Raw genomic sequence first — 25,565 nt, 5'->3', positions numbered from 1 at the left:
AAAAAAGCTTGTTTTGTTTCATCTGACCATAGAACGTTTGAAAAGTACCGGACACGACTGGCACTTCAAACGGGACGGGTTCTATGGACAGATGAAACAAAAACAAACAATAGCTTTTTTGGCAGCAAACACTTAAGATGGGCTTGGTTCACACAGGGATAAAAAAGTACCCCATGTGTAAAATGAAATACTCTGCTGTATCTTTAATGCCGTGGGCTTAATTTTCTGCCAGATTTTCTGCCATCTTGTCTTGTCATCATGGCATCATGGATTGGATCAAATACCAACAGATAAAAAATTTAAACCTAACAGACTGTGCTAGAAATCTTATAACGGGCCGTGTTTGGATCTTCCAACAGGACAGTATCCATAAACAAATATCAAAATCAAAACAAAAATGGGTCACAGAGCACAAAACCAAGATCTGCAATGGCCATCCCAGTCCCTGGCCTGAACCCTATAGAAGATGAGTGGGCTGAACTGAAGAGAAGAAGCACCAACATGGATCTGGGAATCTGAAGGATCTGGAGAGATTCTGTGTGGAGGAATGGTCTCTGATCTCTTGTCAGGTGTTCTCCAAACTCATCAGGCATTATAGGAGAAAACTCAGAGCTGTTATCTTGGGAAAAGGAGGATGCAAACATATTTAATAAAAGGGGGCAAATAATTGTTCCCAACGTGTTTTGGAGAAAAACATTTATTTCATAATGTGATTTCCCCCGCCCCCCACTTTCAATTATTTTACTTCAATGAAAGGTTAGATTTTAGTAAATTTTCTAAATATAATATCAAAAGGATTAATAATGCAGATTTATTTTTTACAGCCATCTTTGATCATTTTTACCAAGGGGGCAAACAATTCTGAACAGCACTGTATAACCTTGCTCATACATGTTAAACCAAAACAATAAAACCAAAAATTAACACGCCATCAAAACTAAATATTTTGTGCCTGTCTCTTTCTCTTCTCTGTCAAACCCCTATTCCTGACAAAGTCTCTGATGTTTTGTAAAGTGCGATTAGCCAAAGCAGGATGCTCAGCATTCTTGCACTGCTGGCAATCAATTTTAGTGGCGAGTTTGCATTGTGCAATGCTGTTCTTAAAGTGTCGCATTACTGCTGCGATTTCAGATGGAGACCATTGAATTTTGTGTTTCCTTCTGGCATTCTTTTCAGCAGGATTTTCAGGAACGCCTACAAAAGAGAAAAACAGATTCCTAGGATAAACACAATGATGACTAGATCTCATCTTCCTATTCTTCCAACCAGTCTAATAATTATTTTTAGTCTAGCCCATGAAATTAAATCTTTATTTCAAACAATTAAAATAAAAAATAAAATAGCAACACGTATGAAATATCCATCAATAAAAAACAAAAACAACAGAAAATGTAGCATAATAATCACCCAGTTCGAAAAGGGATAGGTAGAAGCCCTAGGCTTATCAAGACCAACCCCCAGTAACTACCCAAACCAAATCACAATCGAACAAGATAAATCAAACATAACGTTTTAGATAATACAGAAAAGCTATCAGAGATTTTTTTTCTCTACACTGCCTCTTAAAGATGTTCGACCTTGGACCGAAGAGCACCCAAATTAAATTGAAAAAGGATTGAGCACGCCATTCATCTTGAATCTAAACAGAAAAACTACTACATTAAATGCTTTATCTTAATATAAAGATAAAGAAGCATAACAAACCATTATCAAGCAACATTAACAAGTTATGCATTATCATTCACCCTCACCACTTCTGTACTTATCAAAAATAAAACGTTTGTATCTTTTTAAAAAAAAAATTGTAACATGCTGTACAAATTGTACAAACTGCTTAAAAACAGAAACACATGTACATCTAATTTAAATAAATCAAGCAAATGCAAAAAGCGATCCAGACCAAAATCTAGATTATATATGCCACTGATTTTCAGCTTCGACCAACATTTATATATCCTTAAAAAGGATTAGTAGTTAAAAACTTCCGTCTTGTCTTACCTGTAGATGGGCCTTCTAGGGCAGGGTCATCATCTATGAAAGGAATAATAAAATACTGTAACATACAGTAGGCACTGCTTGGTCTAAATGAACTGAATCAAGCCTTGCTAAACATGCTAGTTAAATGAGATAAATGCCCATACCATCTGAGGTGCCTGGAAGATCCTCGACAGGTCGCCTAACTCGCTTTAGGGCTGTGGTATGAATAATATAGTTTACTATTAAGGTTTTGGTGTCACATGTTTATTTATATACAAGCATAATCTAGAGAAAACACCATGATGACTAGATCACATCTCCATATTCTTTTTACCAGTCTAATAATTATCTTTGGTCTAGCCTTGTTTGAATGATTGCTAGTCTTGACTAAAGTGTTGAGTGGCTGTTTGCTTGTTTTTATTAGGGAAGCAGGTATGTAGGTAGATTTTACAATTTTTGTAAAGGAATTTCAATTTGATCTTCACGAATGTCTAATAAAGTGTTCATTGTGCATTTTTGTTGGTGTTTTTTTACCAGCTTGTTCATGCTCTTCCCTACTGCTGCACTTCTTCTTCTTTTTACTTTTCTGGTAAACTGCTTAAAAACAAAACAGAAACACATGTACATCTAATTTAAATCAATCAAGCAAATGCAAAAAGCGATCCAGACCAAAATCTAGATTATATATGCCACTGATTTTTAGCTTCGACCAACATTTATATATCCTTAAAAAGGATTAGTAGTTAAAAACTTCCGTCTTGTCTTACCTGTAGATGGGCCTTCTAGGGCAGGGTCATCATCTATGAAAGGAATAATAAAATACTGTAACATACAGTAGGCACTGCTTGGTCTAAATTAATTGAATCAAGCCTTGCTAAACATGCTAGTTAAATGAGATAAATGCCCATACCATCTGAGGTGCCTGGAAGATCCTCGACAGGTCGCCTAACTCGCTTTAGGGCTGTGGTATGAATAATATAGTTTACTATTAAGGTTTTGGTGTCACATGTTTATTTATATACAAGCATAAACTAGAGAAAACACCATGATGACTAGATCACATATCCATATTCTTTTAACCAATCTAATAATTATCTTTGGTCCATCAGCAGTCAGTTCTCAGCTCCACACACAGGAACTCAGTCCAAACATATCTACAGCCAGAAACCTCCTCTCTTCCTTCTCGACACTCACAGAGGCAGAAGTATCTAAACTTCTCCACTCCAGTCATCCTACCACCTGCCCTCTAGATTCCATCCCCTCTCACCTTCTCCAAACAATCTCTCCTACACTTTTACCAGCACTCACACACATCAACACATCTCTCAGCATGGGCATTTTCCCCACCACATTCAAGCAGGCTCAGGTAACCCCACTGCTTAAAAAAAAAACACATTAAACAATTCCCTTATAAATCGCTACAGACCAGTCTCTCTCCTTCCATTCATAGTGAAAACACTTGAACGAGTTGTTTTCAACCAAGTATCATCTTACCTCTCACAGAATAATCAGCTGGACCCCAAACAATCTGGTTTCAAGAAAGGCCATTCAACCGAGTCGGCATTACTGTCGGTTACCGAATCACTACGGATTGCTAAAGCTAATTCCAAATCATCAGTTATCCTTCTACTGGATCTGTCAACTGCATTTGACACTGTGAATCATCAGATCCTCCTGTCCACCCTCTCATCTCTGGGCATCACAGGAACTCTACTTCACTGGTTTGAGTCCTATCTCACAGGTAGGTCCTTCAGGGTTGCCTGGAGAGGGGAGGTATCCAAAGAGCATCAACTGACCACAGAGGTTCCTCAGGGTTCAGTTCTTGGACCCCTTCTCTTGGCCATTTACACTACATCACTGGGACCCATCATACAGGCACATGGTTTATCCTACCATTGCTATGCTGATGATACACCGATCTACCTCTCATTTCAACCAGATGATCCCATAGTAGCCACACAAATCTCAAACTGCCTGGTAGACATCTCAGCATGGCTTAAAGAACATCACCTACAGCTCAACCTGGCAAAGACTGAGCTTCTCGTCTTACCTGCCAATCTGACTCTACAGCACGACTTCACCAAACAACATGGTTCTTCATCAATTACCCCTTCGAGGTCAGTCAGAAATCTAGGAATAACCTTTAATGAGCATCTGACCTTCACAGACCACATCACAAAGACAGCTCGATCATGCAGGTTTGCACTGCACAACATCAGGAAGATCAGGCCCTTCCTAACTGAGCATGCAACAACTTCTCGCCCAGGCCTTGGTAATCTCTAGGCTTGATTACTGCAATGCTCTTCTGGCCGGTCTTCCATCATGTGCAACTAAACCTCTACAGATGATCCAGAATGCTGCAGCCCGTCTTGTCTTCAACGAGCCCAAAAGGTCCCACGTCACTCCTCTGTTCATCTCTCTGCACTGGCTACCACTCGCATCAAGTTCAAGGCATTGACGCTTGCTTACAGATCGACCACAGGCTCAGCTCCCTCCTACTTTCACTCGCTCCTACGAGTCTACATCCCTACCAGAAGCCTGCGTTCGGTCAATGAGCGACGGCTCATGGTACCATCACAGAGAGCCACAAAATCACTCTCCAGAACATTCCCATTCACTGATCCTTGCTGGTGGAATAATCTCCCCAACTTCATTCGGAATGCAGAATCCCTGACAGGATTCAAAAAGCTGCAAAAAACTCCTCCTAAACCCCTCCTTCCGAGTAATGTTGGAAACTTGTGTTTTGAGCACTTCTTGCGTTATTTGCCTTTCATGATGAATCGTTTACTGTATTCCTCACTTGTAAGTCGCTTTGGATAAAAGCGTCTGCCAAATTAATAAATGTAAATAAATGTAGCCTTGTTTGAATGATTGCTAGTCTTGACTAAAGTGTTGAGTGGCTGTTTGCTTGTTTTTATTAGGGAAGCAGGTATGTAGGTAGATTTTACCATTTTTGTAAAGGAATTTCAATTTGATCTTCACGAATGTCTAATAAAGTGTTCATTGTGCATTTTTGTTTGTGTTTTTTTACCAGCTTGTTCATGCTCTTCCCTACTGCTGCACTTCTTCTTCTTTTTACTTTTCTGGTAAACTGCTTAAAAACAAAACAGAAACACATGTACATCTAATTTAAATCAATCAAGCAAATGCAAAAAGCGATCCAGACCAAAATCTAGATTATATATGCCACTGATTTTTAGCTTCGACCAACATTTATATATCCTTAAAAAGGATTAGTAGTTAAAAACTTCCATCTTGTCTTACCTGTAGATGGGCCTTCTAGGGCAGGGTCATCATCTATGAAAGGAATAATAAAATACTGTAACATACAGTAGGCACTGCTTGGTCTAAATGAACTGAATCAAACCTTGCTAAACATGCTAGTTAAATGAGATAAATGCCCATACCATCTGAGGTGCCTGGAAGATCCTTGACAGGTCGCCTAACTCGCTTTAGGGCTGTGGTATGAATAATATAGTTTACTATTAAGGTTTTGGTGTCACATGTTTATTTATATACAAGCATAATCTAGAGAAAACACCATGATGACTAGATCACATATCCATATTCTTTTAACCAGTCTAATAATTATCTTTGGTCTAGCCTTGTTTGAATGATTGCTAGTCTTGACTAAAGTGTTGAGTGGCTGTTTGCTTGTTTTTATTAGGGAAGCAGGTATGTAGAAAGATTCTAATTTTTTTGTAAAGGAATTTCAATTTGATCTTCACGAATGTCTAATAAAGTGTTCATTGTGCATTTTTGTTTGTGTTTTTTTACCAGCTTGTTCATGCTCTTCCCTACTGCTGCACTTCTTCTTTTTACTTTTCTGGTAAACTGCTTAAAAACAAAACAGAAACACATGTACATCTAATTTAAATAAATCAAGCAAATGCAAAAAGCGATCCAGACCAAAATCTAGATTATATATGCCACTGATTTTCAGCTTCGACCAACATTTATATATCCTTAAAAAGGATTAGTAGTTAAAAACTTCCGTCTTGTCTTACCTGTAGATGGGCCTTCTAGGGCAGGGTCATCATCTATGAAAGGAATAATAAAATACTGTAACATACAGTAGGCACTGCTTGGTCTAAATTAACTGAATCAAGCCTTGCTAAACATGCTAGTTAAATGAGATAAATGCCCATACCATCTGAGGTGCCTGGAAGATCCTCGACAGGTCGCCTAACTCGCTTTAGGGCTGTGGTATGAATAATATAGTTTACTATTAAGGTTTTGGTGTCACATGTTTATTTATATACAAGCATAAACTAGAGAAAACACCATGATGACTAGATCACATCTCCATATTCTTTTAACCAGTCTAATAATTATCTTTGGTCTAGCCTTGTTTGAATGATTGCTAGTCTCAACTAAAGTGTTGAGTGGCTGTTTTGGCCAGCTTGTTTTTATTAGGGAAGCAGGTATGTAGAAAGATTTTAACATTCTTGTAAGATTAATGTTTAATTGCTTTCCCACCTTGGGATGCATATACACCGATCAGGTATAACATTATGACCCCCTTCTAATATTATGTTGGTCCCACTTTTGCAGCCCCATACACAATAAACTGTGATACACTGTGTATTCTGACACCTTTCTATCAGAACCAGCATGAACTTGGAATGGACCACACAGGTCAGCATTCGCTCCCCACATGCATCAATGAGCCTTGGCTGTCTATGTTGCTGATTCACAACTGTTCCTTCCTTGGACCTATTTTGAAAGATACTAACCACTGCACACTGGGAACATCCACAAGAGCTGCAGTTTTAAAGATGTTCTCACCCAGTCGTCTAGCCATCACAATTTGGCCCTGTCAAACTCGCTCTTTACACTTACAAATTTTTCACAATTCTAACACATTAACTTTCTGGACAAAATGTTCACTTCCTGACGAATATATCCCACACACTAATAGGTGCCATGGAGAAGAGATAATCAGTTGTGACGGATCGTCTGCCTCTCCCGCGTAATTAGCGCCGCCCCGTCCCTTAATTCGCCAATTAGTAAACTTGACTTTAATGATTTGCCATTTGTATGTTTATATACTTTTACCAATTTCACTTTGTGTTAGTTGATCTGTCTCCTCAGCATCACTGTCATCACTTGGATTAGAATCGGTTAAGTCTAGGTTTTCTAACAAAAAACAAACAATTTGAGTGTTAAGTATAGCAAATGTCAGGAGCAAATAAAATTATCACATAATGACCATTCTGAAAACTATTACTTTGGTAAAGATATATTGTCTGTATGTACCTTAGCCTATACACTTGATAACCTTTACAATAAAATATACTATAAACCATACACTAAACAAAAATCAAATTTTAACTTTAATAGACTTACCTTCAATGTCAATTTCTTCTAGTGTTTTGCCTTGGAGACTTATAAGAGAACCTTTCTCCATGGCAAGTAGAAGTTTAGAAATTTTGGCCAGCTGGGTTGTAGCCTCTGGAAGCCTGTAATATTCTCTGTGGACACGTATGTCATGGCCCAAGAAGTCTGCTACTTGATCCAACTCATGGTTTTTTAGGTTCAGGACCTGAGACATAGTTGCAACATGTTTTCGCAACTGTGTTGACCGGAGGAGCTCAGGGTTCTGAGCACCACACTCATCTGCGTAAATCCTGAGACAGTCTTGTCCTCTATACGAAGTCAAACAGCTGGGTCTTGCAAAAAGAAATGTATTGTCTTGTGGAACTCCACACTCTTGTCTTTTGCTTGTGAGAAGTGTTAAAGCATCGACCATGTCTGGCGATAGCAATACTGCCACTTTACGCCCCTTTTTACCCCTAATTTCAACTCGATTAAAGTGTGCACAAAGTTTCTGCTCAAACGCTGTAAGGCCAACAGCAACATCTTTGTGAAGAGGAGCTGTGTCCCTCTCTAAGAAACTTTTTAAGTGCATCCTTGCAACTTCTCCTCCACGCCTTCGATTGAACAGAATAATTTTGGCAAGAGTCGATCTGCACAGTTCTCCATAGACCTTTGTTGATGCAGTCTTCTTCAAGTTGTCAGAAGCTAAATCAGCGACTGTCTCAAGATGTTGATGAAGACGCTGAACATCTTCAGTAAACGGGAGGGTGGATGGTTTATTAAAATTTCCTTCATGTAAAGTGGTTAAAGCTCCATGAGACACAAGTTCCGACCACTTAGAATTATACAACTTTTTGAAATTCTGGGTTGACTTAATCCTTGCATCATCTTCAGCCATTAACGCTCTACAGTGTATGATGTCACATAACTTGTTCAAAGAGTGACCCAGCTTAAGCGCAAGGCTTGGAGTGTGGTAAGTGTGTTTTGCTGCATCATACCCAGATACTCTTTTGACAGCCTGTATAACAATCCCAAAATGTTCAGGCTTAACAGCATCCTCAATCGTATGCAATGAAAATTGCGTTCTCAGGATCAACAAAAGTCTTCCAACCTCTCTTAGCTTCTGTCGGATGTAATCATATTTAGACGGATCTTGGCCATGTTTATTTAAAAATGATTGTGCCAGTTGTAGGATAGTGAAATCACTCCGCACAGCAGCAGAGATGTCATCATCTTTCATTGGTGTTAGGAGTTTCCAAACACTCTGTGAAGTTTTCTGACACAGAACTGAATCAGACATTGTCGCTAAAGCCAGTACCTTATTTCTTCCTGGTTGTTCCTGATCCACTGACTTAGAAGGACAGTTCCGTACATGTCTCCACAGATCTCTGCGTAGGAACATTGCATGGCAATACATGCAATTCACATAATCATTTGGATTGTAATTGTTCTTCGGTTTACGTTTGAGTTTTAATTGCCCAGATCCACTAGCTAAAACACTTGCATTATGTTCATAATTTCCTTTATTTCGTAGTTTGTCCAGCAGTTTCTTACGTTCCTTGGAATGCTTCGGCAAGGCCAGAGCCCTAGCAACATCCACATTTGTGTTTTCATGAATTTTTAAGTGTCTTGTGAATTTCGATTGGGGCTTTCCACAAATATAACAGTAATTCTTATGTACTGAAGTGGATATTGCAGAGGACGGTACTGATGGACCTTCCCCACATTCTGTGGTATCCTCAGCCTCTATATTTTCAATCCCTACTTTGAATACCTGCTCGCCTTTCCTGCATGACTTCTTCAGCTGTGCTGTGCAGACTGCATCTTCAGGTAGTGAATCTTTAACTAAGACGCTTTCTTGGCAGTCTACTTTGGAGAGTGGTTTAGGACACTCCAGTTCTGAAGACACCATGTCCGATTCCGAATCATCTGAAAAACTACTGGGAACATAGTTCTTATCTGAGTCCTCACTAAATAGTTCTTCTTCAGAATTCTATAATAGAAACAAATATTTATTCATTAAAAATATAGATATTTACAAACTTTAAAAATATATATATATATATTATTAGTGAACTATTCTTTTAAAGATTATTTGATAAAATTCACTTACTGATTTAAATGAGTCAGGGTAAGGCGTCACATTCTTGTTGTAGCAAGATTTATGCCAGAAACATGAGCAAACTAGATAGAATAATAAATCTAAATTAGATGGAATCTACCAAAAGGGTTGGGAAATTAATAAATTAATAGATAGTGGTAACACATTACCGTACACATTACAGTATCTTTTACTAGTCAAAACATAGTACTTACTCTTACACTTTACACCAATCCACTTAAATGCAGAATAGGGCCCACTACAGCTGGCACATTTATCCAAGCTTGACACAGCTGAATAAATTATGTCATGTTTGCAAATCTGTTGGGGAAAAAAAAACATCTTAAAATAAATTCTATTAAAATATTAAATTTAAATTAATCTGATTAACCCATCTCAAATAAAGTAAACTTAAAATAGATGTTAGAAGATTAAAGCAGCACCAGGTAACTTTTCAACCTTAATAATATATTTCCAAGTCTCTTGTGATGGTACATCGACTTACACTAGGTTGAATGACACGTCTGCCATAGCCTGACGGGGTCTGTATAGTTTTTAATCGTACTTTTAAACTTCGGGTTTCGGGTAGTAACCGGCGAACAAAGAGAACTACAAAATTCGACTGCTTTACGGCATATACGTCACTTCCACCACCACCCCCACTTCCTTAAAATCGGACGTGCGAGCCAAACTAGCGTTTGTTTGCCAAATGTTATAGTCATGGCCGAAGCAGCACAGAAAAGCAAGAAAGCAAAGGTTTTGTCGGAGGAAAGCAAAAAGAGGAAACGAGAAAGTGATCGTATTAAAGGCAAAACGAGGATCTACATTGGGCCAGCGTTTCCTCGCTGGCGTGAGCTGAAGGAGGAGGAGGGGTGCCCGATGCCACCCGTCCCGGTTTTCCAGGGATTATTCTCTTTTTTGAGCGACAGTCCCAGAAAATTCATATTCTTTCCCGGGACACGAATTGTCCCGTTTTTTTGTGAAAATGTACTTCTAAAGTAGAATTTCCTGGTTTCAAATTAAACCGTTTCCGTCTACTGTTACTGTGTTTTCTTCATAGTTGTGTACAGTACATCCAATCCTGTGTCCGTAAACGGGTAAAAAACATGGTAAAAACGGGTAAAACAGTGGATTGGCAAATGCCAGGCGTTTACTTTTATTTGATTGGAAGCTCAACTTATCGCCTAGCAACTGCCTGTGCTGTCGGTCGGTCGCGCGCGCGCATCAACACACATCCAAGATGATACAGTGTGAGTTTAGTTGCTAGATAGCTTTTTAAAATATGTCTATTTACATCTATTGTGTGAAATGGGGAGAGAGACGGACGAGGAGGATAACCACTGTCTATGAGGATAACACAACAAAGTCGGATGAGCCACCAGTGTCAAAGAAAATACTATTTACAACCTACAACTCAGACTCAGACCACAAAAAATAATAATAATCTGTGTCCCGGTTTTTCACACTTCAAAGGTGGCAACCCTATGCTCGACCGATGCGGACTTTCAAATATCAAATGAAAGCCTATGTCTAAAGGGCGTGTACAAGTTTGGTAGGGGCTACATTCTTTCAAGTAAATATATAAGATGTACAAAATAATATTTTAGGATACCTAACATGTCTGTGATATTTGTTTATTTGTCTTGCCTCAAGCTATAATAAATCGATTTGTAAAATTTGCAGATTCATCTATGGTAGCTTGATATTATAATATTGACGATATATGGTTATTATATCTACCACTCAAACATTGCATTGAAGTATCATATAGATTCAGTAAAACGGTAACCAATAGACTAGGCTACTATAATGACGCTGGCTTGTAAACGTAAGCATCACGATCATTTGTCGTTTGAAAAAAATAAAACCCATGAAATTATATTCATATGACATGCTGAAATATATGCCACTGTACCTGGATGAAGACATTTCACACGCGACACAAGCAGAACACCTGCATGTGAACTCCTACAGTGTTCAGGGCTATCATGGTTGTCAACAAATGGACGTGCATGTATGACAGAGTTTACGACAGTAGTAGAGGACAATACTGTTTCCCAACTGTAGGGGGACCCCGAGAGCAAAAAAAAGAAAAGTAACCTAGTGCTGCTTTAACAAAAAGGTTTGGGGCTTAAATCAATTAAATATCATAACCAATGTAGGTTTTATCAGTAAAAAAATAATAATATTAGTAAATATTAATGGCCCAGTCTAGCTGTACTAAGATCTTCACCCAACCCCCACAACATGACATCAACAGTAATATGAGGACAATAAACACAACACATATCTCAATCTGACTGTAGTAACCTAAACCTGGATCTTCACCCAAGCCCCACAACATGACATCAACAGTAATATGAGGACATTAAACACAACACATATCTCAATCTGACTGTAGTAACCTAAACCTGGATCTTCACCCAAGCCCCACAACATGACATCAACAGTAATATGAGGACATTAAACACAACACATATCTCAATCTGACTGTAGTAACCTAAACCTGGATCTTCACCCAACCCCCACAACATGACATCAACAGTAATATGAGGACATTAAACACAACACATATCTCAATCTGACTGTAGTAACCTAAACCTGGATCTTCACCCAACCCCCACAACATGACATCAACAGTAAATATGAGGACATTAAACACAACACATATCTCAATCTGACTGTAGTAACCTAAACCTGGATCTTCACCCAACCCCCACAACATGACATCAACAGTAAATATGAGGACATTAAACACAACACATATCTCAATCTGACTGCAGTAACCTAAACCTGGATCTTCACCCAACCCCCACAACATGACATCAACAGTAAATATGAGGACATTAAACACAACACATATCTCAATCTGACTGCAGTAACCTAAACCTGGATCTTCACCCAACCCCCACAACATGACATCAACAGTAATATGAGGACATTAAACACAACACATATCTCAATCTGACTGTAGTAACCTAAACCTGGATCTTCACCCAACCCCCACAACATGACATCAACAGTAAATATGAGGACATTAAACACAACACATATCTCAATCTGACTGCAGTAACCTAAACCTGGATCTTCACCCAACCCCCACAACATGACATCAACAGTAAATATGAGGACATTAAACACAACACATATCTCAATCTGACTGCAGTAACCTAAACCTGGATCTTCACCCAACCCCCACAACATGACATCAACAGTAATATGAGGACATTAAACACAACACATATCTCAATCTGACTGTAGTAACCTAAACCTGGATCTTCACCCAACCCCCACAACATGACATCAACAGTAAATATGAGGACATTAAACACAATTTGTGGTCCAATAAGGGAAACGCCTGTTTTACACTGCACGTGTAAGCAGTGTATTGATGATGTGGGAGCATAAAGGGTTTATTCACCATAGGAGAGAGTGATTGACCTGTGATGCAATCATTTTTCCTTTTTATCGTATTTGTGAATGTCCAATGAAATGTATAGCTTGAAGCCCTTCTCCTTTACTGTTGTTGATGTATGACTTATGTGTGGATGACTAAACACACTTTATTAACTGTAATACCAAGTGCATCTTGAATCGACTGAGTGAGAAGCGCCATTGTTCCCAATTAACGCAACATGCGCTGGATGGAACAAAGCTGGCTGAGATTTTAGCGGAAATATGTCATCGCCACGTACGCATATACCCCAATCAGCATGAGTAGCGCAATAAAAATAGACTTGGCTCTGAAATGATGCCTGCACTGCTGCTTACGCATGCTATGTGATTGCTCATAGGTGCCAAAAAAAGATGTGTTGCTTACACGTGCGGTGTGAAATGGGCGTAACTTTCTGAAGGACAGTGGCTCTCCAGGAGCAGGATTCATTTACCCTGATTAATACCATTATAGGTTACACACACACTTCACACTTACCATCTGTGAAGTTTTACTCCCATCTCCACAGACGAGTGAGGCAGGTTCTTTAGTCTCTGAAGTTACCTGCGTAGATTAACAACAAAGTATTAACAAATTAAATTATCAACATGATTGATAAACCATTTTAACAGAAACCTGTGTGTTTGAACGAGTATATAGACCTTATGCGCCAGAGAAACGAGGGCGCAGCCATCTTTAGAAAATTGTCTTTGAACTTCCATTTTGCGGTCGCTCTGTGTATTTCAATGGGATCGCTGTCCAGGAGTAACTAGCTTTTAAAGTGGATTTACTTAATGTAAAGTTAACGAAAGTTATCATGAGGATTGTAATGGTTGAAGCAGATGTCTTAACAAATGTCAGTAGACCGGGAAGATTTTAAAATGAGCCGTTCATTCATAAATACACAAGATCGCTGTGAAAATACAGACCGGAAGACAAAAGACAACGAGCGCAGTGCTGAAAAGGGTCGGGGCTACATAAGGTCTATATAGAATAAAACTACAAGACCCAGAATGCATTCACTTTTCATGAACACTTACCATCTGTGATGTTTTACTCCCATCTCCACAGACGAGTGAGGCAGGTTCTTCAGTCTCTGAAGTTACCTGCGTAGATTACCAACAAAGTATTAACAAATTAAATTCTCAACATGATTGATAAACCATTTAAACAAAAATATGAGGACATTAAACACAACACATATCTCAATCTGACTGTAGTAACCTAAACCTGGATCTTCACCCAACCCCCACAACATGACATCAACAGTAATATGAGGACATTAAACACAATTTGTGGTCCAATAAGGGAAACGCCTGTTTTACACTGCACGTGTAAGCAGTGTATTGATGATGTGGGAGCATAAAGGGTTTATTCACCATAGGAGAGAGTGATTGACCTGTGATGCAATCATTTTTCCTTTTTATCGTATTTGTGAATGTCCAATGAAATGTATAGCTTGAAGCCCTTCTCCTTTACGGTTGTTGATGTATGACTTATGTGTGGATGACTAAACACACTTTATTAACTGTAATACCAAGTGCATCTTGAATCGACTGAGGCCCTGTCCACACGGAGACGCGTTTAGCTGTATACGGACAAATTTTGTGTCGTATTGGCGTTTCGTCCACACGGATCCGGCGTTTTGAGAGACTGAAACCGCTATTTTTTGAAACCGGGTCCCAAAGTGGATAAATCTGAAAACGACACGCTTGCGTTTTCGTGTGTACAGCCAATCCGTATATTTTGTGAAACGATGATGTCATGTCGACTAGTCGGACACTGCTAGTCACGTAACAGCAACAACACCTGCCGACTGCTTGTATAAAAATATAGTATAATGCTGCAGAAGCTACTGAGCCTCTTTTATTACTTTATATATTATTTACTTAAATGTATTTTTATTGTATTTCTTTATATTTTTATTATGCTATGGTGCTGGTCTGTTGTCTGATTAAGACATTTTGTATTTTGTAGGGATGGGCATTTCAAACTAAAAAAATATTCGACGATCACTGGGAATTATTTGATTATTATTAGGCTGTTCAAAAAACGCACATGCTCGCAGGCACAACGGCGCTCGCTCAAATTCCACTCCGACATTACATTTCTCAGTAAGCCTGTTGTAGCCATTAAATAAAATGTATTTAGTTTCATATGTATGTTTAAATAATATGTTATTTTTTATTTCATCTATGTTGATTTATGAAAGTGAACAGCATGAGTAATCATAAGATGCGCAATATAGCGGGAGACATAATTTTGACCACATTAAGTTTTGTTTTATATAAAGCTGGTTGGTATAAAGCCTTTCTTTAAAGTGAATTTCGTTTTGTATAAATTGTATCTTAATTTTAATCAAAGTTTCATCAACCAATTGCCTGGATTTAATAAATATGAAGCAAATATAGCTGACAATATAATCATGACATGGACGCGCCGGCGCAATATAACTTGCATTGCTCGTGAACTGGAACTCGTCTCATAAATTAACCGAAACTCAGAAATATATAGAATGCTTGAAATGTCTACTTTTAAACTGTTAAAATGTCTCCTTGCTATATTTGACTCATTCATTACTTTTGCCGGTTCTTTGTGGCAAGCTTTATGAGTCCGATAACTAATTGAATATCGTGATTCGTGACTCATCCCTATTGTACCAGGCCATTTATGGTTGTTCATATTGTTTAATAAAGTTCTTGGTAAAAAAAGAAAAGAAGAAGCTACTGTGTAATATTATTGTATACAGCGCGCAAGGTTATGCGCATGCTCAAAGTCTTCTTCTCCGTTTTTATTGTATCTATATGGCAGAATTACAGCGCTACATACTGGTCTGGGATGTATACTACATCGTTTTGAGTCGGTTTCAGTGGTTTCGTGTGTACGCAGATATTTCTTGAGACGACGCCGTGTTTACGGAATTATTTTTTAGAACGAGGCAAAAAAAAACATCGGATAGGGAAAGCTCTGGCTTCGTGTGGATGTGGCCTGAGTGAGAAGCGCCATTGTTCCCTATTAACGCAACATGCGCTGGATGGAACAAAGCTGGCTGAGATTTTAGCGGAAATATGTCATCGCCACGTACGCATATACCCCAATCAGCATGAGTAGCGCAATAAAAATAGACTTGGCTCTGAAATGATGCCTGCACTGCTGCTTACGCATGCTATGTGATTGCTCATAGGTGCCAAAAAAAGATGTGTTGCTTACACGTGCGGTGTGAAATGGGCGTAACTTTCTGAAGGACAGTGGCTCTCCAGGAGCAGGATTCATTTACCCTGATTAATACCATTATAGGTTACACACACACTTCACACTTACCATCTGTGATGTTTTACTCCCATCTCCACAGACGAGTGAGGCAGGTTCTTCGGTCTCTGAAGTTACCTGCGTAGATTAACAACAAAGTATTAACAAATTAAATTATCAACATGATTGATAAACCATTTTAACAGAAACCTGTGTGTTTGAACGAGTATATAGACCTTATGCGCCAGAGAAACGAGGGCGCAGCCATCTTTAGAAAATTGTCTTTGAACTTCCGTTTTGCGGTCGCTCTGTGTATTTCAATGGGATCGCTGTCCAGGAGTAACTAGCTTTTAAAGTGGATTTACTTAATGTAAAGTTAACGAAAGTTATCATGAGGATTGTAATGGTTGAAGCAGATGTCTTAACAAATGTCAGTAGACCGGGAAGATTTTAAAATGAGCCGTTCATTCATAAATACACAAGATCGCTGTGAAAATACAGACCGGAAGACAAAAGACAACGAGCGCAGTGCTGAAAAGGGGCGGGGCTACATAAGGTCTATATAGAATAAAACTACAAGACCCAAAATGCATTCACTTTTCATGAACACTTACCATCTGTGATGTTTTACTCCCATCTCCACAGACGAGTGAGGCAGGTTCTTCAGTCTCTGAAGTTACCTGCGTAGATTACCAACAAAATATTAACAAATTAAATTCTCAACATGATTGATAAACCATTTAAACAAAAATATGAGGACATTAAACACAACACATATCTCAATCTGACTGTAGTAACCTAAACCTGGATCTTCACCCAACCCCCACAACATGACATCAACAGTAAATATGAGGACATTAAACACAACACATATCTCAATCTGACTGCAGTAACCTAAACCTGGATCTTCACCCAACCCCCACAACATGACATCAACAGTAATATGAGGACATTAAACACAATTTGTGGTCCAATAAGGGAAACGCCTGTTTTACACTGCACGTGTAAGCAGTGTATTGATGATGTGGGAGCATAAAGGGTTTATTCACCATAGGAGAGAGTGATTGACCTGTGATGCAATCATTTTTCCTTTTTATCGTATTTGTGAATGTCCAATGAAATGTATAGCTTGAAGCCCTTCTCCTTTACTGTTGTTGATGTATGACTTATGTGTGGATGACTAAACACACTTTATTAACTGTAATACCAAGTGCATCTTGAATCGACTGAGTGAGAAGCGCCATTGTTCCCAATTAACGCAACATGCGCTGGATGGAACAAAGCTGGCTGAGATTTTAGCGGAAATATGTCATCGCCACGTACGCATATACCCCAATCAGCATGAGTAGCGCAATAAAAATAGACTTGGCTCTGAAATGATGCCTGCACTGCTGCTTACGCATGCTATGTGATTGCTCATAGGTGCCAAAAAAAGATGTGTTGCTTACACGTGCGGTGTGAAATGGGCGTAACTTTCTGAAGGACAGTGGCTCTCCAGGAGCAGGATTCATTTACCCTGATTAATACCATTATAGGTTACACACACACTTCACACTTACCATCTGTGAAGTTTTACTCCCATCTCCACAGACGAGTGAGGCAGGTTCTTTAGTCTCTGAAGTTACCTGCGTAGATTAACAACAAAGTATTAACAAATTAAATTATCAACATGATTGATAAACCATTTTAACAGAAACCTGTGTGTTTGAACGAGTATATAGACCTTATGCGCCAGAGAAACGAGGGCGCAGCCATCTTTAGAAAATTGTCTTTGAACTTCCATTTTGCGGTCGCTCTGTGTATTTCAATGGGATCGCTGTCCAGGAGTAACTAGCTTTTAAAGTGGATTTACTTAATGTAAAGTTAACGTAAGTTATCATGAGGATTGTAATGGTTGAAGCAGATGTCTTAACAAATGTCAGTAGACCGGGAAGATTTTAAAATGAGCCGTTCATTCATAAATACACAAGATCGCTGTGAAAATACAGACCGGAAGACAAAAGACAACGAGCGCAGTGCTGAAAAGGGGCGGGGCTACATAAGGTCTATATAGAATAAAACTACAAGACCCAGAATGCATTCACTTTTCATGAACACTTACCATCTGTGATGTTTTACTCCCATCTCCACAGACGAGTGAGGCAGGTTCTTCAGTCTCTGAAGTTACCTGCGTAGATTACCAACAAAATATTAACAAATTAAATTCTCAACATGATTGATAAACCATTTAAACAAAAATATGAGGACATTAAACACAACACATATCTCAATCTGACTGTAGTAACCTAAACCTGGATCTTCACCCAACCCCCACAACATGACATCAACAGTAAATATGAGGACATTAAACACAACACATATCTCAATCTGACTGCAGTAACCTAAACCTGGATCTTCACCCAACCCCCACAACATGACATCAACAGTAATATGAGGACATTAAACACAACACATATCTCAATCTGACTGCAGTAACCTAAACCTGGATCTTCACCCAACCCCCACAACATGACATCAACAGTAATATGAGGACATTAAACACAACACATATCTCAATCTGACTGCAGTAACCTAAACCTGGATCTTCACCCAACCCCCACAACATGACATCAACAGTAAATATGAGGACATTAAACACAACACATATCTCAATCTGACTGCAGTAACCTAAACCTGGATCTTCACCCAACCCCCACAACATGACATCAACAGTAAATATGAGGACATTAACCTGTTAGCCTTCACCAGAGCGAGGACGCTCTGAAGCGTTTTTTTTTTTAAATAGTTCAAAGTTACTATCAGATTTAATGTTATTACCTTGACAAACTATACATCATTAAAAATATATAAGTCTCACGTTTCAGTATTTGACCACTATTGTATTCTGAGAAACTTATAGTGACAGTTATGTCTTAATTTGTGTCAGGATTTATGTAATGAAAAAATGAGTCGATACCTTTAATATGAATTATGAGCGTCAGCTGCTCCATTCAGAAAAAAACTCCGGTGCTGTTGTCTTGAGAACGCGTGACAAAACAACGTTCCTCAGGGCTTTTGGCTCAAAAATGTGCAGATTTGGAGAAATATTGATATATTATCATAGGTTTACATCATATTTCTATAGACAGGAATAATATTTATTGAATTTATATCCAAATGCGTCGATGTATACATAAAGAGCGCTGGATACTCTGATGTACTGTGTTTTCAATCCATACAGCAGAATGAGGGCGCTCTATGCACAGTTTTTTCCAAATATGGGAGCTCACGAAGAAGAACAATAACCTGTGACCTTCCAGGACGTCACTGACATAAACACAGCTAACGTTAGCTTTCAGAGATCGCTATAACATGCAGATAAAGATGTTTTGAAGACAATAAACATGATTGCAATGATATTTGATTTACCTGTGTTCTTCGAGCCATGTCAGGTATTTTTATAATAATAGATTATATGTATAATGCAATGCTAATCGATATAGACTTTACAAACATGCAGAATACCATAAACTCATTTATTTTCTGTCTGATTTTCTTTTCTGAAGCCAAATAAGCTCATAGAAGATTATTTAAAACACTCGACTTGCGCTATAAAGTAAGTTTGGAGCATAAAACAGGGTTTTAATCTCATAAATTGTCGTGTATTGATGGTGTGCTAAGCTAACATGCTAGCTAGCTCTCTAGTTGCACCTGCCATCTAGCTGTTATTTTTTATGATTTTTTTTCTAAATCGGAATGCTTACTGAAATATTTCTTTATTTGAGAAAGGCATTTGATACAGTTTCAAATGTGAAGTGAAGATTATGAAAGAAATTAGGGGGTGAAACACCGTGATTAGCCAGTCGTTAGCGATTATAATGGAGACAAAGGAAAATAATATTTATGGCCATAAGCAGGCTGGAAAGGTGTAAATGTGAGCAGGAGAGAGTGACACTGAATGGGGCTCGTTTGCACCACAAAACAATAGAGACAATAGACTGAATAGATGCTAATAGATGACAATAAACACAAGTTTGCATTTTAGAGTCAATTCAAAATAAAGTCATTTAAGATGATCTTGAAAAACATTTAACAAAATACAGAGTTTTAGACTTATCACCTTCAAATTTTAAATATAACATGGTCAGACATGTGTCTTTAGCTGGAGTGCATTTCTAGAGTGCTGACGGGCCAACTTCAATTTAATTTTCATGAAGATGTTTCATAAAAATAAATTTCTAATAACTTACACAACTTTGAAGCTATTCATAATTTTTTTTTCATTATGACAATAATTCATTCTACATTTCCAATAAAGTGCCAGGTGTCAGCTTTCAAATGAGACCATACTTGAGCTTTTAGGACGAAGGGTCAATGAATTGAATCTTTTTTAGGTTGGGTATGCAATTTCTGGGGATTTTTCAAAAGTGGCGCTGAAGGCTAACAGGTTAAACACAACACATATCTCAATCTGACTGCAGTAACCTAAACCTGGATCTTCACCCAACCCCCACAACATGACATCAACAGTAATATGAGGACATTAAACACAACACATATCTCAATCTGACTGTAGTAACCTAAACCTGGATCTTCACCCAACCCCCACAACATGACATCAACAGTAAATATGAGGATATTAAACACAACACATATCTCAATCTGACTGTAGTAACCTAAACCTGGATCTTCACCCAACCCCCACAACATGACATCAACAGTAAATATGAGGACATTAAACACAACACATATCTCAATCTGACTGTAGTAACCTAAACCTGGATCTTCACCCAACCCCCACAACATGACATCAACAGTAAATATGAGGACATTAAACACAACACATATCTCAATCTGACTGTAGTAACCTAAACCTGGATCTTCACCCAACCCCCACAACATGACATCAACAGTAAATATGAGGACATTAAACACAACACATATCTCAATCTGACTGTAGTAACCTAAACCTGGATCTTCACCCAACCCCCACAACATGACATCAACAGTAATATGAGGACATTAAACACAATTTGTGGTCCAATAAGGGAAACGCCTGTTTTACACTGCACGTGTAAGCAGTGTATTGATGATGTGGGAGCATAAAGGGTTTATTCACCATAGGAGAGAGTGATTGACCTGTGATGCAATCATTTTTCCTTTTTATCGTATTTGTGAATGTCCAATGAAATGTATAGCTTGAAGCCCTTCTCCTTTACTGTTGTTGATGTATGACTTATGTGTGGATGACTAAACACACTTTATTAACTGTAATACCAAGTGCATCTTGAATCGACTGAGTGAGAAGCGCCATTGTTCCCTATTAACGCAACATGCGCTGGATGGAACAAAGCTGGCTGAGATTTTAGCGGAAATATGTCATCGCCACGTACGCATATACCCCAATCAGCATGAGTAGCGCAATAAAAATAGACTTGGCTCTGAAATGATTCCTGCACTGCTGCTTACGCATGCTATGTGATTGCTCATAGGTGCCAAAAAAAGATGTGTTGCTTACACGTGCGGTGTGAAATGGGCGTAACTCTCTGAAGGACAGTGGCTCTCCAGGAGCAGGATTCATTTACCCTGATTAATACCATTATAGGTTACACACACACTTCACACTTACCATCTGTGATGTTTTACTCCCATCTCCACAGACGAGTGAGGCAGGTTCTTTAGTCTCTGAAGTTACCTGCGTAGATTAACAACAAAGTATTAACAAATTAAATTATCAACATGATTGATAAACCATTTTAACAGAAACCTGTGTGTTTGAACGAGTATATAGACCTTATGCGCCAGAGAAACGAGGGCGCAGCCATCTTTAGAAAATTGTCTTTGAACTTCCGTTTTGCGGTCGCTCTGTGTATTTCAATGGGATCGCTGTCCAGGAGTAACTAGCTTTTAAAGTGGATTTACTTAATGTAAAGTTAACGAAAGTTATCATGAGGATTGTAATGGTTGAAGCAGATGTCTTAACAAATGTCAGTAGACCGGGAAGATTTTAAAATGAGCCGTTCATTCATAAATACACAAGATCGCTGTGAAAATACAGACCGGAAGACAAAAGACAACGAGCGCAGTGCTGAAAAGGGGCGGGGCTACATAAGGTCTATATAGAATAAAACTACAAGACCCAGAATGCATTCACTTTTCATGAACACTTACCATCTGTGATGTTTTACTCCCATCTCCACAGACGAGTGAGGCAGGTTCTTCAGTCTCTGAAGTTACCTGCGTAGATTACCAACAAAGTATACTTTAATTATTAAATAACACAAATTCAACATTTAATCAACATGATTAAAGCTTATGTTTGAATAATTGTTTAGAGCCAAATAACATTTAAGAAATAAGTGTTATCTTTACCTGGTGTCTCCATGGCCATTCAGAATCCCCATAGTTATAACTGATTTCTTCCCCAGGAGTTATGTCCTTTATAGCAAATAAACACAAATGGGGTTTTTTGTCCACTGTGATCATTTTCATTTTGCTGTTGGGGTCCACGTGATCATCATTCACAAGGCGCCCTAAAGAGCCATCTTCTTTGGCAGCATCAACCCTGAAACATTAAAAAACACAATGCTACTATAACTAAAGGTATAATAACAGATTCAATTACACAATACGTAAATGCAAGTCACTAGTTTACTATTACTGTTGCTATTACTTGCAGAAAATGCAGTTTGTATTTCTGGTTGACTTACAACTCCATATATTTGTAAGACATTGTACATTAAATAAAGCCATATACATACCATAATTGTTTTCCATTAAAACGGAATTCAAATAAAAACACTTCGAGTGAATTGTCATATATTTTGAGTCTTCTTTCATATTCTTCTTTATGTATGACCTCTCCTCGATACTCAATCAGAAAATCTCCTTTATGAAAGTGAGAAGTGGTGAACACTCCTCGACCTAACAAAGAATTAGTCTGATTAGTCAGAGAAAAGTTTTAACTAAAGATTTAGAGCAGGGTTGGAAATCCCTGACTTAAACATAGGTCTGTGTTACTTACCTTTGAATGAATTTATATGTTTTGCTACAAATCCACCCTTGTCTTTACACATTGATGCATGATATACAGCCTCCTCTTCTGGTTTTTTTTTACCTCTCCTGGGCCTTATTCCTGCCATTTTCTACAAAGGTCCAGAAAAGCAAGTATTTTTTTTGTGATTTATTGTTTTATACATAAAATCATCTTACATAATGAAAGAAACATTCTGTGAAAACATATCCTTGATATTTTTAATACTGAATAATACTGAACGTAATGATTTGACAGACAGCGTTACATATGAAGCTGAAAAATTAAAGACCTGAAACCTTAAGAAACATTATTTATAGCCTAACTCATAGCGATCTATAGTAAGCTCAGACTACATAAAATGACAACATTAAAGTTATCATACAGTTACAGAAGCTGTTACATTTCTTAGGGATGCACAAATAATTATTTCAGTAACGTTAGCATTCAGATTAGATTATTGGATTACAGTAACAGCTAAAGCCGTGAAGCACTACTACGAAATTTCGCAAAATAATGTGATCTTAAACAACAATAACGTGATAAACTAGGGTAAACGTACCAATTAAGCTCACCAAAATCTAGGCTACATTGAGACATTTTTAGTTCACAAGATATTGGTTTCAGTACAAGAAGTTATGTAAAAAATAAAATATTAATTTCTCACACAATCATATTTAATTTTATTTTAAATGAATAAAGCATTTTAATTAAGATGTCCATCATTAAATGCAACAAGTCTGGCTGTGCTTAATGGGTAAGTTTTTGTAACCTTTAAGCAACACCCCTGTTGCCAATAAGCTCAACTTGATATTTCTCAGCTTAATCACCTTGTTTTATTAAAAATTCTAGTTTATTTTAAACAACCAAGTTTTATTTGAAGGTACGGAGTCAAGCATCAGATATAAAAAATTAGATCTGGTTAATCCCCAGCCTCATTGGGAAAGGATCTACACAAAGAAGAAATTAAATGAAAACATTCACACACACATATATCCAGAAATATTAATATCACTGATCAGTACCTATTATATAAACTGACTCCTGCCATACTACATTGCTCTCTTTTAACAGTTCAGTTTGTCTAACTTTTACCAAGCCTACCTGAAGACAACCTGAGATTTCCCTTTCTGTCTCTGCACTAAACACACTGCCCTTGATGCGCATCAACACTGATGTGCTCCTTTACTCTCTGGGTCAGAGCTTTCCTGTCTACTCCAAACTTCCTGGACAGATAGAAGGCTACTCATGCCTCTTTCATCTTTGGGTTATGCCCAAAAGTACAGCCCTAGTATTGTCAAAAGTACAGACTTCAGTACCAAGTCAGTACTGAAATTTAAAAAATGTGATGATACCAGAATTCCCCCCTAGCATTTTGAGCGCTGTTGAACGGATTCTTAAACACCTCTGATTGGCCATTGTGTTCACACGCTCAACAGATCTGTGATTGGCTAAAATGATCAACGCTTCAAAAACAGGTTGTCTTCACCAAACGCTTACACAGATACACACAGGAGTGTTAGAAAGCAGGACGTCTATCAGCGGATCCCCACTGATAAACCAATCCGCTGATAGACGCCTGCTTTCAAACACTCCTGTGTGTATCTGTGTAAGCGCCCTGAAGTCGGTACTATTGACAACACTATCATAAACTTAAGTTCAGTCTAGATTTTGCCATCTTAAGGCTGTGAAAATAAGTCATAAATTATTTTATGAAGATTAACTTAAAGTGACAACTATCAGTTAATATTTAAAGTCTGTTTATGAAGTAATTACATAGACGTTCAATGTGGACGAGCTTAAAGGGAGCACACTGAGCTTAAAGGGTTAGTTCACCCAAAAATGAAAATAATGTCATTAATGACTCACCCTCATGTCGTTCTAAGCCCGTAAGACCTCCGTTCATCTTCGGAACACAGTTTAAGATATTTTAGATTTAGTCCGAGAGCTTTCTGTCCCTCCATTGAAACTGTATATACAGTATACTGTCCATGTCCATAAAGGTAATAAAAACATCATCAAAGTAGTCCATGTGACATCAGTGGGTTAGTTAGAAGTTTTTGAAGCATCGAAAATACTTTTTGGTCCAAAAATAACACAAAATAAGACTTTATTCCGCATTGTATTCTCTCCCGGGTCTGTTGTCAATCTGCGTTCAGGACTCCGCAGTGACGCTGCTGACGGAAGACGCTGATGACGTGTTATCTGGTGCGCCCGAGCTTCGTTTACAGTCTGAGGGAGACGCACGCTATATTCAAGCTATTCTACATTGTTTGCGTGGATATAATTTTTTTAATGGTGCGTAAATGTGCATGTCGCAGATGAGACACTTTTACAGCGTGCGTTTCCCTCAGTCTATAAATGAAGCTCGGGCGCACCAGATAACACGTCATCAGCGACTTACGCCATCAGCGTAACTGTGAACGATTGACAACAAACCCGGGAGGGAATACAATGCTGAATAAAGTCTTATT

The 25,565-nt window shown here is 38.2% G+C and overlaps 3 protein-coding genes and 2 long non-coding RNA genes across 5 annotated transcripts in view; 1 reads left to right on the top strand and 4 right to left on the bottom strand.

Annotated features, from left to right (window-relative positions):
• The window catches only part of LOC307005390 (NACHT, LRR and PYD domains-containing protein 3-like), a 274,937-nt gene that overhangs the window by 224,777 nt on the left and 24,595 nt on the right, over window positions 1–25,565 (top strand). The gene's annotated exons all lie outside the window — the stretch shown is intronic.
• On the bottom strand, window positions 822–5,521 carry LOC307005663 (uncharacterized protein; the record flags this gene model as incomplete). The annotated part of the gene is made up of 10 exons (XM_079626033.1): window positions 822–1,194; window positions 1,999–2,031; window positions 2,142–2,192; window positions 2,512–2,574; window positions 2,745–2,777; window positions 2,888–2,938; window positions 5,009–5,071; window positions 5,242–5,274; window positions 5,385–5,435; window positions 5,497–5,521. The coding sequence occupies 10 exons, from the start codon at window positions 5,519–5,521 to the stop codon at window positions 938–940; spliced, it is 660 nt and encodes a 219-aa protein (XP_079482159.1). The 3' UTR covers window positions 822–937.
• LOC307005395 (uncharacterized protein) lies at window positions 5,450–9,085 on the bottom strand. Its single transcript, XM_079625518.1, has 5 exons — window positions 7,327–9,085; window positions 7,036–7,116; window positions 6,128–6,178; window positions 5,985–6,017; window positions 5,450–5,814 (listed from the first exon to the last, which is right to left on the bottom strand). Exons 1-5 carry the CDS (start codon window positions 8,711–8,713, stop codon window positions 5,702–5,704), a joined length of 1,665 nt encoding a protein of 554 aa, XP_079481644.1. The 5' UTR covers window positions 8,714–9,085; the 3' UTR covers window positions 5,450–5,701.
• On the bottom strand, window positions 9,106–15,806 carry LOC307005407. The gene is made up of 5 exons (XR_013799267.1): window positions 13,871–15,806; window positions 13,329–13,394; window positions 9,613–9,718; window positions 9,410–9,480; window positions 9,106–9,289 (listed from the first exon to the last, which is right to left on the bottom strand). It is a non-coding gene; the product is annotated as an uncharacterized lncRNA (long non-coding RNA).
• LOC307005403 overlaps window positions 21,851–25,565 on the bottom strand; it is a 4,982-nt gene continuing 1,267 nt past the window's right edge. Inside the window, exons 2-5 of the long non-coding RNA XR_013799262.1 lie at window positions 23,083–23,203; window positions 22,820–22,982; window positions 22,431–22,623; window positions 21,851–22,295 (exon numbers count right to left, since the gene is read on the bottom strand). This is a non-coding gene — a long non-coding RNA (uncharacterized lncRNA). The remainder of the gene's footprint in view (window positions 22,296–22,430; window positions 22,624–22,819; window positions 22,983–23,082; window positions 23,204–25,565) is intronic.

The sequence above is a fragment of the Phoxinus phoxinus genome, assembly GCF_949152265.1.
Source record: "Phoxinus phoxinus genome assembly, chromosome: 10".
NCBI lineage: Eukaryota > Metazoa > Chordata > Actinopteri > Cypriniformes > Leuciscidae > Phoxinus > Phoxinus phoxinus.
The sequence above is the reverse complement of the archived record's forward strand: the minus strand, read 5'-3'. Positions and strand labels throughout refer to the sequence as shown.